Genomic DNA, 16,608 nt, shown 5'->3' on the forward strand with positions numbered 1-16,608 from the left:
CCCCCAGGCACAGTGCTCTGAGCCCCCACAACACCAAGCGCCTCCCACATCCGGGGTGCAGGGACACACTCCAAGTGCCAGGCTCTCATCAAGATAGGAAAAGAACAAGCTCCTCTCCCTACTAAGAAACCACTCCTTCTCCAGTAAAGAAGCCTGCCTCCTCTCCCAGGTCTTCTACAAAGCAGAGACCACCAGGGCGAAATGGATGCCTGTGCTGTTTCCAAGTGTGACACTCGCAGGAGAGCGACTCATGTGGGGTCTGTTCTACTTACAAAGGAGCTGGGTTTCTGAGAGGAGCCACTGGAGAAAGGTAAATACAAGTCAATCATAGCTGATCAAGGATTCATTATAAAAGCCAGAAGCTGTGGTTTCCACTGATATAAGCTCCCAAAGAGCCTGTAAAAGAAAAAGCAGAAGGGAGCCAAATGTGGAGTGTACGCCAGGACAGAGGAAATTCTCATTGACTTCTTTGATTCTGAACAATCTCTTTCTTCCCTGATAATACCATGGCCCTTGTACACTCCATTCAACAACTCTCTGGGTCAATTTTTATACTGACAAAGCTAAGAATGATTCACCCTGCCCTCTCTACGTGCTGTCATTATATACAGTTGTCACTGTCTACACCCACAGATTCAACTATCCACAGACTGAGTGATGGGAAAAACAAACAAACACTGCATCTCTACTGAACATGCGCAGACTTTTTCTTGATTTATCCTTATTCTCTAAACAAGACAGTATAACAATCATTCACATAGAATTTAGATTGTCTTAAGTACTATAAGTAATCTAGAGATGATTTAAAATCTAAGGGAGGATGTGTGTAGTTTATGTTCAGATACACCAGTTTATATAAGAGCCTCCTTAGGTTCTGGTACCCACAGAGGGAAGAGGATCCTAGAATCAATCCCTTACAGGTGCTGAAGAATGACTGTAATTTAATGTGGTACAGTATTAGATAATTTTTTTCTGATCTAGTTCCTTCAACATTCTATTGTTAAGTGGTTCTTTTATGTCTAATTGAACTACAAAAGCTGCTGAGGAAATCCTTCAATCTAACAACCAATCTCTCTTTTCTACCTTTTCTCTTTATGTATAGGAAGAAAAAGCAGAAGTCATTTTTTAAGACTTTTACATATGATCAAGCAAATAATGGTACCTTGGGGGAGAGAAAAAAAACCTAAGACAGCAAGCAGAGAACATGAATCTGCAGCTTATTACATGCCAGCCCTGTTCTAATTCCCACAACAAGCCTTTGAGGTGAGGCCACAAACCCCATGGCACAGATGGGGACCGGGGACCCAGGACCCAGTGGCAGGCTTAACATGCACATATATCACCATGCTACCTCTTCTGTCTCTGCAAGGACAACAGAGTCCAGGTGGCTGTCTTTGCAGGTCCTAACTTCACAGGGCTAAGATCAAACAGGCAGGGATACTTGGATGACCAATGCAGTAAGATATTGCAAACAAAAACCCAGAATATCAGCTGAAGTAGCACAGTATTAACGTTAAGATATCACAGGGGATGAATATAACATGTCTTGACGAAATTAGAATAAAAACATCATAAAATCCCATGAAAAGAAATGAAGCCATTAACACCAACCTTTTAATATGGATGTGCCAAAATCTTGATTTTCACATTCTGACTACTAGGGCTGTAATTTCATTCGGTGCAGACATATATTTAATGAGAATAGGCAAACTTTCTGCTTCTATATCAATTACTACTAGTGACTTTTTTTTCTTCTTATTTCTACCTTTTAAGTCCACTGTATGTATAACATTTTTAGTTTTAAAAATGACAATACAGCCATTTACTCTTTGTGGATTTGTTGGCTTGTTTTTGTGTTTTTGGTACCAGAAACTGAGTTCAGGGGTGCTGACCCACTGAGCTACACCTCCAACCCTTTTTACTTTCTATTTAGAGACAGGGTCTCACTAGTTGCTTTGGTCTTTGCTAAGTTGCTGAGGCTGGCTTTGAACTCATGATCCTCCTGCCTCAGCCTTCCAAGCTTCTGTGACTATAGGCATGCGCCACTGCACCCAGCAGGTCATTAACTCTTAATAATTCATCACACAATTCCTCAAACAAGATGCTTTCATTGCTTGAAATAATTTCTACAAAAATCTTTTATAAATACAAAATGAAAAACAAGTTTGAACATCAGACTACAAATACTAAGTGAGTTCCAACTCAAGGGAAATTAAGCAAAATTAATTTGGCAGTTAACATTTTCATGTTTAGTGGGATGCAAAAATTTGGGGGCTTTCTATATTGTGTAATATGAAATGAAAAAATAACTAGAACTTTGGAAATTATCAGGTATTCTGATCTCAGATACTCATCTTTATCAGTAAATTTTGACCTATGTCCTAAAAACCAAGACTATAAAAGAAATCTTCCTTTGCATTAGGTTTGCAACACATTCCTGGAGAGACGGAAGGATGGCAAGTTTAAGGCCAGTATGGGCAACTCAGTGAAATCCTGTCTTTAAAATAAAACTTCTAAGGGCTGAGGGCACAGCTTAGTGGTAGGGGGCTTGCCTAGCTTACAGGAGACCCTGGGTTCAATCACCAGTATTGTAAAAATCAATCAAACAAAAAAAGAAAAACTTTAAGAACAGACCAATTCGCAGTATTTTTCACGGGCCCAATGCTATCCTGTGCGCACACCTCAGCAGGCCTCCCTGCTCGGAACAAGAGCCTCTCTCCTTCATTCTGAACCAAATCTCAGCCAGCATAGTAAGGAGCTGGCTTTTACATATGTGTGGTCCTTCTGTGATCCCAAATCCTGGTCTCTGAAGAGCCAAGGAAGACTGCAACTAGAAGGAGTTTTGCAAGCTGCTCACTGAGGCAGTGTGCCTAGCACCTCATCTGGTTCCTTGTGAATTAACATTCAGAATCTCTTTTTTGAAATAGTGCATCAAAATTATCTAAATATATCACCATATAGTGGATAATCTTTGTATAACTCAGAGTAAAGTGTTAAGACAAGTAATTCTTCTGCATACAAATTGTATTTTAATGATGTGAAATATAGCATCATTCAAGCAGACAAACTATAAATATATTGGAATAAATTAACATAAGAAGTCAAGTAAGCAAGCTAAGTAAAGAGGGAAAATAATTACATTTCTAACTAATTAAAATGGAAATAAAACTAATATCCTTTCTGGCATAAAGATCCATCCATAAACAAATTAGCAAAAAGAACATTAACAAAGTAAATGTGGACTGTCTTGAATGGCCAGGCTATTTCTGCAAGGCTGCACCGTGTGTGAAGGAGGTCATCTCTGGATGGTGTGCCCCAAATTGTGCTGATTCCCGGAATTTGCCAGATTTTTTTTATTTGAGGCTAAAGATGAAGCACTGTAAGAGAGACACAAATGACGCTGTAGAAGGAAGCCACAGAAAATACTCCCTGAGGAGGGAGCATGGGGGCAGGAGGGGTTTCCTGACGACAGCAGGGGGTCTGGAGGGCACAGACACTGGACAGGATGTGCAAAGGGAAGGGAAATGAAATTGTCAGAGCCAGGATGGGTTCACGCTTTCTTTGGTGGGCAACGAGAATCACTGAAGGTTTTGGAGTAAAGTCAACCTGGAGATCACATGGACATAAACGTACTGAGGAGAACACAGAATCCCAGAGTCCAATTACAAATGTGAGACTGGCTCAGGAGGCAGGTAACATGAGTCTGAATTAAGAGGATGGCAGGAGAAATAAACATAATTCTAAAAATAAGAGACAGGTCATCTCCAACAGCAAATGGCCCAATGTCCCTTCAGTTAATACAAAGTGTCAAGAACTGCCTGCAGGGGCACCCACCTGTGTGCCCTCCGGGCAATTAAGATCACGCTGCCAGGACCACTTCCCCAACACCACAGTATTTCTCTAAACTAACAAAAATCCTACATGGCAGAAGGGTACAATTAATATCTAAGATTAAATATTTTTAACTACCTATGTGCCCTTATTACAAGTTCAAGGCCAGCCTGGGCAAAGTAATGAGTCTTTCTCTCAAAATAAAAATGTAAAAAGGGCTAGGATACAGCTCAGTGGTGAAGCACCCAGATTCAATCCCCAGTATCAAAAAAAAAAAAAAAAGAAAGAACACTAAGTTTATCACCAGAAAACATACACTTCCGAAAAGAAGTTAACAGAGGGAAATATGGTCTACATAGAGAAATAAAAAGACCTGGCAATAATTATGTAGGTAAAAATATAAGACTTTTCCTAATTACTTAAATCTCTCAAGAATAATTAACTATGCAAACAAAGGTATAACGGTGCAGTATACATGCAAGTCAAATGCAAAAAAACAGTAACATAAAGGTCAGAGAAAAAAAGGAAATACTTACTATCATATGAAATGGTTTATCACTTGATGGCAGACTGCCATAATTAAAGATGTACAGTAAATACCCTAAAACAATAAAAAATAGCAAAATAAAAACGTATAGTATAAAAACCAATGAAGATAAACAGCATCATAAAAATATTTGATTAATCCAAATGATAGCAAAAAGAAAACAGGAACAAAAACAGACGGAATAGAAAAAATAAGAAAATGAGAAATTTAAACAACAATGTGAATAATTAAATTAAACTTAAATGACTTGAATCTCCCAAATAAAAGGCAGTGGTTGTGAGATAGGATTAAAAAAACAAGGCTCACCAGTATGCTGACTAACAAACACACACAGACTAAGAATATAGGGAGGAGAGCCCAGAAATGAACTAGAAAGGGCTGCATCCGGCCATCCTAGTCAAACGTACACTGCAGAAGCCATATGAATATCAGACACCGATTTTCAAAGCAAAGAACATTACTAAGGGGGAAAAAAGATGATTTTAAAAATAATACAAAGGTCAATTCACCAAGAGATGTGAGCAAATTAAATGTGCTCTTAACAGAACTTCAAAATACATATGGCAAATACAACAGAACTACAAAGAGAAAGGTGAGGAGTTTACAATTACAGTTGGAAATTCAAATTCTGATCTCTCAACAATTGTCAGAATAAGTGGAAAGAAAACCAGGAAAGGCATAGAAAATCTGAATAATGCTGTCAAACAACTTAATTTGTATTTACAGAACATTCTGCCAGACAAGAACTGAACATTAAAAAATGCTGAGAAGATCTAACAAAAATAGACACTGTGGTTCTAAAAAGTCAGGAAGATATCAAGTCTCCACAAACTGACCCAAAGACTGAATGTAACCGCAATCAAAATTCCAGCAGGATTTTGTAGAAATTGACATGCTGGTTCCAAAATTCATACAGAAACACGAAGGATCCAGATTAGATAAAACAACTTTGACAAATAAGTAGAAAAACTAATACTACCTGATTTCAAGATTATAATGCTACAGTACTCAACACAGAACTGTCCAGCTATAAACCACACCTATAAAAACACTTCATTTTTTTTAAACAAAGGTACAACAAATGATGCTGGAACAAGCACTGTCTTTATGCACAAAGAATATTAACCCATACCTCACACCATATACAAAAACTGAATAAAAGTGGATCAGAGATATAAGTTTAAATCAAATCAAGAAAAGTTCTAAAAAAAAAAAAACAGGAGAAAAATATTTGTGACTTTAGGCAAGAATTTCTGAGAAATCACACCAAAAACATAATGTGTGAAAGAACAAACTGATAAACTAGACTCTGTCAAAATTAACATCTTTTGCTGTTTGAAAGACATAGTTAAGAGAATAAAGTCACAGATGGAAAGAAACATTTATGAAGCATATACTGAATAAAGGACTTGTATTTATAATGCTCAAAATAAGGAAACTCAAAACTCAAAATTGAAACAACCCAATAAACAAGTTAAACATCTGAATAGCTATGTCACCAGAGAAGAAATACAGATGACAGAAAGGAAGCTCAATACCATCAGACATTAACGAAATGCAAATTACAACCACAGTGAGATACCCTCCTCCGGTGAGAAAGACTAAAATCAAAAAGACTGACCTCACCCAGCAACTGCAGGGATGTGTGAAGAAACTCTGACTTCCCTTGCTGCCAGCGAGATCCTCACATGCTGCCAACACCAACACAGCATGTACGTCCAGACTGGTAGTATATTAAAAGTACAAACACACACCGACCACGCAGAACCATTTCGGTCCTAGGCACTGGCCCTTAGTAACTGAAAGCATACATCCCTACAAAGGCTTGTACATATCCTGTTCCCAGCAGCTCTATTCATAACAGCCAAAACTGAAAATAAGCTAGATGCCTATCCATGCGTGAGGAGACAGACTGTGGCATACCCGTAAGATGCAATACCATTCAGCAATGGGAAGAAATTAGTATTTCAAGAGAAAGAAGTCAGGCAAATAAAAGATCACACAATGTATGATAATCACACAAAATTCTAGAAAATGAAAACTAATGTATTGTGACAAGAAGTAGTTTGGTGGTTTCATAACAAAATTTCAGCGGGGGCGGGGGAGTGGATATGTTCTTTATTTTGACTGTGGCTATGATTTCATGGATGTATATATGTCAAAAGACATAGTGTCATGTGTATATATCAAAACACTTAGTACCAAATTGTATGCTAAAACATGTGGTTAATTGTATGTAAACCATACCTCCTTAAAGCTTTACAAGTACACAGGAAAGCTTTATAATTTGTTAAAGGCATTTGAAAAGAAGAAAAATTACAGCTAGCACCAATTAGGAACTAACAAGTGCTAATCTTTACAATGTGCCAGCTACTGTTACAGGCAGTTTACACGTCTGTCCTAGTCAGTTCTCACGACTCTATGAGCATTATTATTAGCTTCGTTTTACAAAAGCAGCAGTGGGAAAGGGAAAAATAATCTGCTTAAAGACATACGATTTGACTCCAGCCCAGAGCACCTCACTGGGAAGGTCCCGCGGTGAGTGCCTACTGTGCTTCACAGGTGGGGAAAAGCTAAGCCGATAGGTGCGTGTGATTTCTATAAGTGAAAGAAAAGGACTCTTAATTTCCAAATGAGAGTTCCTGTCATCAGGAGGCCAGGCACAGAAGTTCTCAGATGAAACACCCATGGGCACACACCAAAACATGCCTCTAGGACTGAACAGCTCACGCCCCTTCTCACATTACAGGCACTACAGAGTTAAAACATCAGTCACCAAATGGATGATGTGGGAAAAGGGAATTCAATTTTATTTTTAAAGGATGAGAGAAATGAACTTCCACACTTCCTAATTTACAGGGAAAACTAATTTACTGTCTTTCATTAACTTTCCACATATTTTATTTACTTACTCTGAGACAAGGGTAGTTTTATTTGTTGGTTTGTTTGTTTGGTACTGGGGATTGAACCCAGGGGCACTTAATATTCCCGGACCTTTTTATTTTTAATTTCATGACAGGGTCTTGCCAAGTTGCTTAGGGCCTCGTTAAGTTGCTGAGACTGGCTTGATACTCACGATTCTCCTGCCTCAGCCTCCTGAGCCACTGGGATTACAAGCATGCACCACGAGGCCCACCAAGGACAGGTTTTTGACATCTGCTTTCTACAGTGCTTCAAGTGATTCTTGAGACCATCTATTTAGCATGATACATAAAACAAACATTACAGACTATTAAAATGCAAATAAAGCTATCTTAATCACAGTTGGCCAAAAGGAAAGTAACATGCACCTCAAAAAATGAATATTCTTCTTTTTAAAAACACAACATGCTAGTTATTAAAAACAAGAAAAAATTAAAATGACAATAACAGACACATCAATTTGAGATTATAAAAAGCAACTGAATCAAAATCATCAATTATTTTATTATATAATTTGGACATATAAAATAATAAAGCTACTTTTTACAAAGAAAACTGGCAGTTAAATAACTTATTCCTATGATATTAATGCTGCAGTGTATTTTATAGACCCACTCTGAAGTTCACTGCCATCTTCAGGGGAAGAAATACATTCATTCAGTAATACTGAGTTCCAACTAATAGACCACATCCCTTGGTCTCACACACTGGGGAACAAGAGTCAATCCGTGACTCCACAAAGATTGAAAAATTGTATAGTATTACATTTATGATCTATTTTGAGCTGGTGTTTGGACAAGTTTGATGTTTAAATCAAGATTCCTTTTTATTATTCTTCTGCATGTAGCTGCCCAATTTTTCTAATATCATAATTGCTCCCCTGAAGCCCCTCTGTACCTGTCAAATATCAACTGACCACGCTCCTATGGATCTACTTCTAGATTCTGCAGTGGGGAAGAGGGACAGATCAACAGATCTACCCTTTCACTAATAATACATGAGTGTGCAGTGGCCTGACTTCTGGTGCAGTCTTTAAAGTGCCTCATCTACTAGCAGAGACATGGGCACAGCTCAGGAGTGAATGTCCAGGGGTTCACAAAACAACGCTGTAGACTTATTTTTGCTGACTCTTCTATTCATCATCTCTCTGGTGCTGTGCAGTGCTCTGGGATGCCCTGCTTTGGGGGCCCTCTGGCCAGAACACTGTGGCTATATTTACATTACTTTGTCTTGGACTTCCAATGACTATGCCAGTGCCAAAGGTCAAGGGGTGGAAAGAAAACCCACAAAGAAAAAGCAATGGGTACTTGTCTCACCCTCTTGAGATCACAGCTCTTTGGATTAAAGAAGATGGTTGCCTTCCCTTGGAATTTTTGGTGTTTTGGTTCCTCACAGCAACTGCGAACCTTCTAAGGAAAGTATTTCCCCATGCATCAAGCCTGAATTAAAGAGAGTTTTTTCTGTACCAAAGTCCATTTGTAAGTTTCAGCATGCCTTTGGACCAGGTCAGTAAATGCTAAATGAATCCCACATTTTTATTTTCAGCCCAGACTGGCATTGGTATAACGGTCTGCTTGACTAATACTACACTTAGATATTCAATGGTGAGTTTTAACCAAGAACGTGTGAAACAATCTTCCAAATCTGACTTTCTGTGTCTTGGTAGAAGGAAACTTCCTTTTCAGATCCTGCAGTCGGAATCCCTGGAGCCATTCCTGCATCTCTCTTTTGTTTATGCTCCTATCCAATCTGTCAAGACACTCACTTTACTCCAACTTTGAGGGACACCCAGAGTCCAATGACATCCCTATGTTCACAAGAACAAGCCGTTCCCAGCCCACATCACACACAGATTCTAGCAGGAACAGGCGTCCTCCTTCTAACCTGCCCTGTTATTGCCCGCTTTTAGCACAGTGATCAAAATGAAGCTTTAAAACTTTAAAGAGCATGTTGCACTTCTGTTGACAATCCACGTGCATCCCCTTCACACTGAGGTTAAAGGGACAGTACTGTAACAAACACTGCTATGATCTTTCCCTCCTCCCCACTGCTTCTTTGACAGCACCAACACTACACTCCTCCTCTGCCTCCCTACCATGGCTGTGGGGATGCAGTGAATACTCACAGCACACTCTCCCACCTAAGCCCTTTGGACTGGGTTTTATCTCTGTAGCAATGCTTTTGCCAAGATCCGTATGATTAATTTGTTGAAGGCATTTATCTTAACTCCCATATTACCTTCCCAGTGAGGCATCCCCTGAACCCTTGTTTTACGGTGCATGCCTCCACCACCATCAGCTGCCCTCCCCTCTCTTGTTCTACAGAACTTTGCACCTCGGCCATAAAACACAACCTGCCATCTGCTGTGCCTACTGTTCCTGTGCTAGCAGGTAGGTGCACAGTGGCAGGATCTTGTTTGTTCACAGCTACCTCTCCAATGTCTACACCACTGCAGGGCTCAACAAATGTTTGCTAAGTGAATAATATGTTTGGAACACGGTGTGTGAACAAGGGGAGTAATTGCAGGACTGAGGTCAGAAGGGTGGCCAGAGAACTACCTTGTAGGCTTGGCCAACTGAGACTTACAGATTCTTGTTTCATGATGCCAGACAGAACTCACACTATTTTCTCTAAACTCAAGATACACAGTTTTAAATTGTTTGATTACAGACTTTATTGAATAGGGCAGTTAAGATACTGTATGCATGTTCAAACTCTCCTACTAGGTTTCAGAAAGTCAATTCCAAGGGGCAATGGCTGAGTTCTACATATCTTTCCTCCACAGCCACTAGCAAAGTGGAAAGTCAACAATTACTACCCAAACACCCTCATTAAATATAAGGAGGTAGTCACTGAATTGCAATTTAACATACACAGAAATGAGGCTTTGCAGTGTGTATGCTTATGTTTGAGGTATATTGATCAAAACACCAAAGACTTCAGAAAGGCGAATGAGTGCTAGATTTTAAGGAAGTCACCTCAGGAAGCACTACACAAGGTCCAACAATGCTGTCCATTGTTCATAACACTGGTGAAATGTGTGACATTCTCAAGCCTCTTAAGAAAATTAGCCTTATTTTTGTTGTTATATTTTTCTTCTTCCTGAAACAGTATGACCTTCTTCATCAGATTTGGCACAGAAAGATCTTTTGCTATTTATGAAAATCAAATTCACCCTCACAGGATGAAGATGAGTCATAGCTGAGGATATTCAAAAGATAAGCTCAGATTCTGATGTAAATTCTAAGAGAATTTCAACAAAGGTTATAAACAACCCTTTCCAAAATGACTACTGTGTTCAGGACAACACATACAGGATTTAAAAATCCATCATTACTTCATAGACACACCTTAAAATAGAGTTCCTGGAAAAGATGCCAAGAGACTGCCTTACTGCTAAACAGCAAACAATGACGCACAGTGATGTCCCCAGCCCTTCCCCCTGGGGAGCAGAAAATGAGACAAAACTGGCGGAGGCTCTTTTTTTTGGTTCCATGAAACCTGAGTGTGCTATACTGTGTGTGTGTGTGTGTGTGTGTGTGTAAGGTTTCTAAGAGAATGCTAAAATTATACCCACAGTTATTCACTACCTTAATCAAGTGACCAAAGTTATCATCACCAGAAGTGGGAGAACCTAATATTTAGTGCTATATAATAAAATACCAATACAACATAGAGCATCACCCATTTGGTAGCCTCCAGAAAACATTTTCACTTAAACCTAACTATGAGGAAATACTGAGTGAAATTCAGAATGTGCAAACTTTATGAGATAATCTGCTAAACTCAAAAGAAATTAGAACTCAGGTGGGGGAAATGTGGAGATGGTGGCTAAAGTTTAAAAAGTTCAGTTAGATAGGAGAACAGATCCAAGAGATCCATTGTACTCTGTAGTAATTACAGTTGAAATAATATACTGCATCCATAAAAATTGCCAAGAGAGATTCTAATTATTCTCATTACATACATGCACACTACAGCATATGGTGTGGCAAAATTAGCATATATCAGTGTGTGTTTATATAAATATAGTGTATTGTATACAATTTTTACTTGTCAAAAATTAAGGTGGTAGCAGAGGGGATATCTAGGCAGAAACCCTCGACTCCACAACAGCCCAGAAATAAGCAGTGAAAGAACAGCTGACCAAAGAGAAGCACAGACCCACAACAGGCATTTTCTGAGGATAAGCCCAAGCAGCCAGCAGAGAACATCAACCCAATCCTCACAAAGAGATTCACAGAGGAGCACCCACAGACACGAGCCAACATACCGTGCACCCAGATATAAGCCCACTGACCTGCAACTTGCATGCTTGAGAAGGCAGAAGTCCTACACCCCCTGACAAGCCATCTAGCACATCAACCAGAATACAGTTCTCTACCTTAGACCACTATACCCCACACATTCTGAAATGTATGTGGGGGAACACACATTAGCTATGACAGCCCTGGATACCCAAAGTTTTTCTTCAGAAGGGCATGCAAAACTGTATCCCCTAACAGGGAGTAACCTAGATGTTAAGTTACAGACAATTAGAGATCATCTCCTCCAAGCCAACAGAAAACCAGTAGGTACCTGCACACACCAAAGACAGGAGGGGGGTTCCTCCAACTATATCAGAGGAGGGCTGGTATGATCAAAACCTCCACACCGTGGGAAACTTAGAAGTAAAGCTGTGGAGTGGTGGGAATCTTGTAAAGGTTCCAAATTCTGATAACATCCAAATCAGGAAGACATGAATAAGTAACTCCCACTTTGGCAGGGAATATCAAAAGCAACTCTAATACCAATTTTGATCTTAGAGATATTACTTTACATATTGAATTCATAGAGTTTCCCTTATTATTCATACTGTTGCCCTTGACCCAATTGATTGTATTTCTTATCAGGTTTTAAAGCATTTACTGGAATCATTCTTTCTTTTCCTAGCTCAAGTTTATAACTGCTCCTCTTACTCCCTCCATTCCCTCCAGTACTGCCTGCAACTGTCGCAATCTCCTCCTATTTTGTTTTCTTTTTCTTATTGTATTTTTTCTATTTTTTCTTTTTTCTTTGCCCACATTTTCTCTTCTTCCTCTTTCAAGCCCTACTCCATGTCTGTAATAGTAATTTTATTACCATAATAATGAATTTAATTTAATTACTAATTAAGCAATTTGTTGCTTTAATAACTGTTCAACCTATTCAAGAACATTACAACAATTTTAATTGGATTAGAGGAACTATGGTTCAGTAAGTTTTAATTCCCCACCTCCGCCTTAAGGTTTATTGGTATATGGCGTTGCTTGGAAGTGGTTGTAGTTAATAAGGTTTAGTATCTTTTTTCAAAGTGGTGCTGATAGTGGGCACAGAAGATACATACTGAGTGGGTATATCAATACTTGGATATTCACTCATCCTGGGACACTTAAGAGAAAGAAGCACACTCAACAATTCCGCGCCTAGAAGTAGAAGAGACATACAAACAATATGAAAAAACAAGAAAACAAACCACATTAAACAGCCCGTAACCCTTCAATCAATGATCTCCTGACACCACAGTGAGGAAACATTGTATGAAGAATTTAGAAAGTTCATAATTAAAGTGTTCAATGAACTAAAAGATGAAAGAAATGAGCTTAGAGAGAAAATACAGGAAGTGAAAGATCATTTCAATAAAGAGAGACTCTGAAAAACAAAACACAAATCTTGGAAATAAAAGAGTCAATAAATCAAATTAAAATTCAACTGGAAACATCCCCAACAGATTAGACCACAGAGAAGACAGACTCTTAGGCCCTGAAAACAAAGTATATAATATTGAAAATAAAACTGACAATAAAGAAAGATGTTTAGAGACCATGTACGGAATATTAAAGAAATCAGGGATAACATTTGGAGGCCAAATCTAAGAATCACTGGCGTAGTAGAAGACATTGAAATGCAAACTAAAGAAATACAAAACTTTTTTTGGGGGTAGGGGGGCATCAGTATCTGGAACTGAACTCAAGGGCACTCGACCACTGAGCCACATCTCCAGCCCAATTTTGGATTTCATTTAGAGACAGGGTCTCACTGAGTTGCTTGGTACCTTACTAAGTTGCTTTGAATTTGTGATCCTCCCACCTTAGCCTCCCCAGCTGCTGGGATTACAGGCATGTGCCAGTGTACCCACCAAGAAATACAAAACTTTTTAATGAAACAATCATAAGATTTTCCAAGAGACACTAGAACTCCAAACAGGCAAGATAAAAAAGGATCCTCTCCAAAACACACCATATTTAAAATGCATAATATAGTGAACAAAGATAGAATTTTAAAAGCCACATCAGAAAAACAGCAGGTCACATTCAGAAGTCAATTAAGACTCTCCACTGATTTCTCAGCCCCGAATCTAGAAGCCCAGAGGACTTGAAATAATATATACTCAGCCCTTAAAGATAACAGGTACCAACCAAAACTATTATCCAGCAAAACTATTCTTCAAAATTGAAATTACAATGAAAATGTTCCATGGTGATCAGAAAATGAAAGAATTCATAACCACTAAGTCAGAATTATAAAACATACCCAATGAAATATTTCATGCAGAAGAAAAATAAGTATGAGAGCCAGTATATGAAAAATTCTCACTAGAATAATAACCAATTACAGAAGAATTAAGTTTAAATTAAGCATTAGAAACAACTCAAAACGGCAGGGAACAAAAAAACATCTCTCTATAATAACACTGAATGTAAATGGTCTAAGATATGCAGTCAAAAGACAGACTGGCACAAACGATTAAAAAATAAGACTCAATCACACATTTTTTTTATAAGACACTCACATTACAACCAAAGACATTCACAGGATAAAGGTAAAACAAATGATGGGAAAAGATATACTATGCAAATGGAAACCAAAAGCAAGCAGCAGTAACTATTCTAATCTCTCACAAAGAGACTTCAAGCCAAAATTAATCAGAATAGACAAGGAAGGTCACGTCATACTAGTTTAGGGAATTATCAAACAGGATATAATGACTGCAAATGTGTACACTCATCTATGTATATAGAATAAAACTTTCTCAATATAAAGAATCAAATAGACCCCAGTACAAAAACACTGGGTGACTTCAACACACCTATCTCACCAACACAGAAGTCAACCAGACGTAAACTAAGTAAAGACTCTACAGAACTAAAAATACTACTAATTAAGTGGATCTAACAGACATCTATCGAATATTTCATCCATCAAAAACCAAATTTACTTTCTTTCTTCTCAGCTGCATATGAAACCTTCTCTAAAACAGCTCATATTTTAGGACACAAAACAAGATATTTTTGTTAAAGGGGGGGCAGGGAGATAATCTCTGGTATCTGTAAGATCATAGTGGAATGTATTAGAGCTCAATAACAAGATAAAGAGCAGAAACTATTCCAACATGGAGATTAATTAATACACTTTGAGTGAGAAATAAAATAAATCCTTAGAAACAAATAAAAATAGAGATACAACACAACAAAATCTCTGTGAAAGTATGAAGACATTTCTAAGAGGAAAGTTTATAGCACTGAGTGCCAACATTTAAGAAATCAGAAAGATCCCAAAATGACAATCTAATGTTACCCCTCAAGGCTCTAGAAAAGAAGAAACTAATTTCAAAATCAATAGAAAACAGGAAATAATAAGGTCAGAGCCAAAATTAATGAAATTAAGGGAAAAACATACAAAGGACAAAGGGAACAAGGAGATGGTTCTTTGAAAAGATAACAAGATTGATAAACTAACCACAGATAACACCCAAATCAACAAAATAAGAAATGAAAAAAGAAGACATCAACACACATAATTCTGAAATCCAGAGGATCATTAGACATCATTTTAAAGATATATACTCCAATAAACTGGAACATCTGGAAGACCCTAACCAATGTCTAGATAAACAATTAAAGACCAATACCCCTGAAGAAAACAGATGCAAAAATCCCTAATTTAAATATTAGCAAACCTCACTCAAAAATACATTAGGAAGATAGTAGTACACCATGATCCAATGAGTTTCACTGAGGAATGCAAGTTTGGTTCAACATTTCCAAATCAATACATGTAATTCACCATATAAATAGAACTAAGGGCAAGAATCATACAATCATCTCAATAGATGCAGAAAAAAGTCTTTGGCAAAATCCAGTACTTTTTCATGCTAAAAATGCTGGAGAAACTATGAACAAAAGAAACTTACCATAAAATTATAAAGGCTATCTATGACAAATCCAATCCAGAATAATACTGAATGAATAAAAACCAAAAGCATTTCTTCTAAAATCAAGAACAAGGCAAGGATGTGCACTCTCACCACTCCAATTCAATTTAGTTCCTTGAAACCCTAACTAGGACAATCAGGCAAAAAGGAAATTAATGGGATTATAAATAGGAAAAGAAGTTAAATTAAATCAACAGCTTTCCTATACTCAAATAATGAGCCAACTGAGACAGAAATCAGGAAAACTATCCCATTCACAATAACCTCAAAAAATAAAATATTTAAGAATAAATCTAATCAAGGAGGTAAAAGACCCCTATAATGAAAACTACAGAACACTAAAGAAAGAAATTGAAAAAGAAAATGGAAAGACCTCCCATATTCTTGGACAGGCAGAATTAATATTGTCTATAAATGGCCATACTACAAAAAGCAATATGTAGATTTAATGCAATCCCCATCAAAACACGACATTCTTCACAGAACTAGGAAAGAAAGTCCTTAAAAGTTCATTTAAGAAGAAAAAAAAAAGACCCTCAAAACCAATGAAATACTGAGCAAGAGTAATGCTGGAGTCATCACAATACTTGATCTCAAATTATACTATAGAACTACAGTAACAAAAATGCATGTTATTGGCATCAAAACAGACATGAAGACGAAATAGAATAGAACAGAATAGAATAGAACAGAACAAAACAGAATAGAATACACAGAGACAAACCCAAACAAGGACAGTCATCTGATACTCAAGTCTTTCTAACAAATAGTGCTAGGAAAACTGGATATCCATACAAAGAAGAATCCTTTTTGCCTTGCACAAAACTCAACTCAAAGTGGGTCAAAACAGTACTTAGACCAAAAATTTTACATATGCTAGAAGAAAACATAGGTTCAACACTCTGACATAATGGCACCAGTACCTAAATTCCTTAATAGGATTCCTAAATCTCAAATAATAAAACCAAGAATCACAAGTGGGACGGCATCAAACTAAAAACATTCTGCAAGGCAAAGGAAATAATTGAGCATGAAGACAAGAGAGTTTACAGAATGAGAGAAAAATCTGCCAGCT

At 37.7% G+C, this 16,608-nt stretch overlaps 1 protein-coding gene across 1 annotated transcript in view; it reads right to left on the reverse strand.

Annotated features, from left to right (window-relative positions):
- Nucleotides 1-309: 309 nt before the first annotated feature.
- The window catches only part of LOC144251439 (methylglutaconyl-CoA hydratase, mitochondrial-like), an 86,921-nt gene continuing 70,622 nt past the window's right edge, over nt 310-16,608 (reverse strand). Inside the window, exon 7 of the mRNA XM_077794353.1 lies at nt 310-396. Within this exon, the coding sequence (XP_077650479.1) occupies nt 347-396 (50 nt within the window). The 3' untranslated portion in view covers nt 310-346. The remainder of the gene's footprint in view (nt 397-16,608) is intronic.

The sequence above is a fragment of the Urocitellus parryii genome (assembly GCF_045843805.1).
Source record: "Urocitellus parryii isolate mUroPar1 chromosome 13 unlocalized genomic scaffold, mUroPar1.hap1 SUPER_13_unloc_4, whole genome shotgun sequence".
NCBI lineage: Eukaryota > Metazoa > Chordata > Mammalia > Rodentia > Sciuridae > Urocitellus > Urocitellus parryii.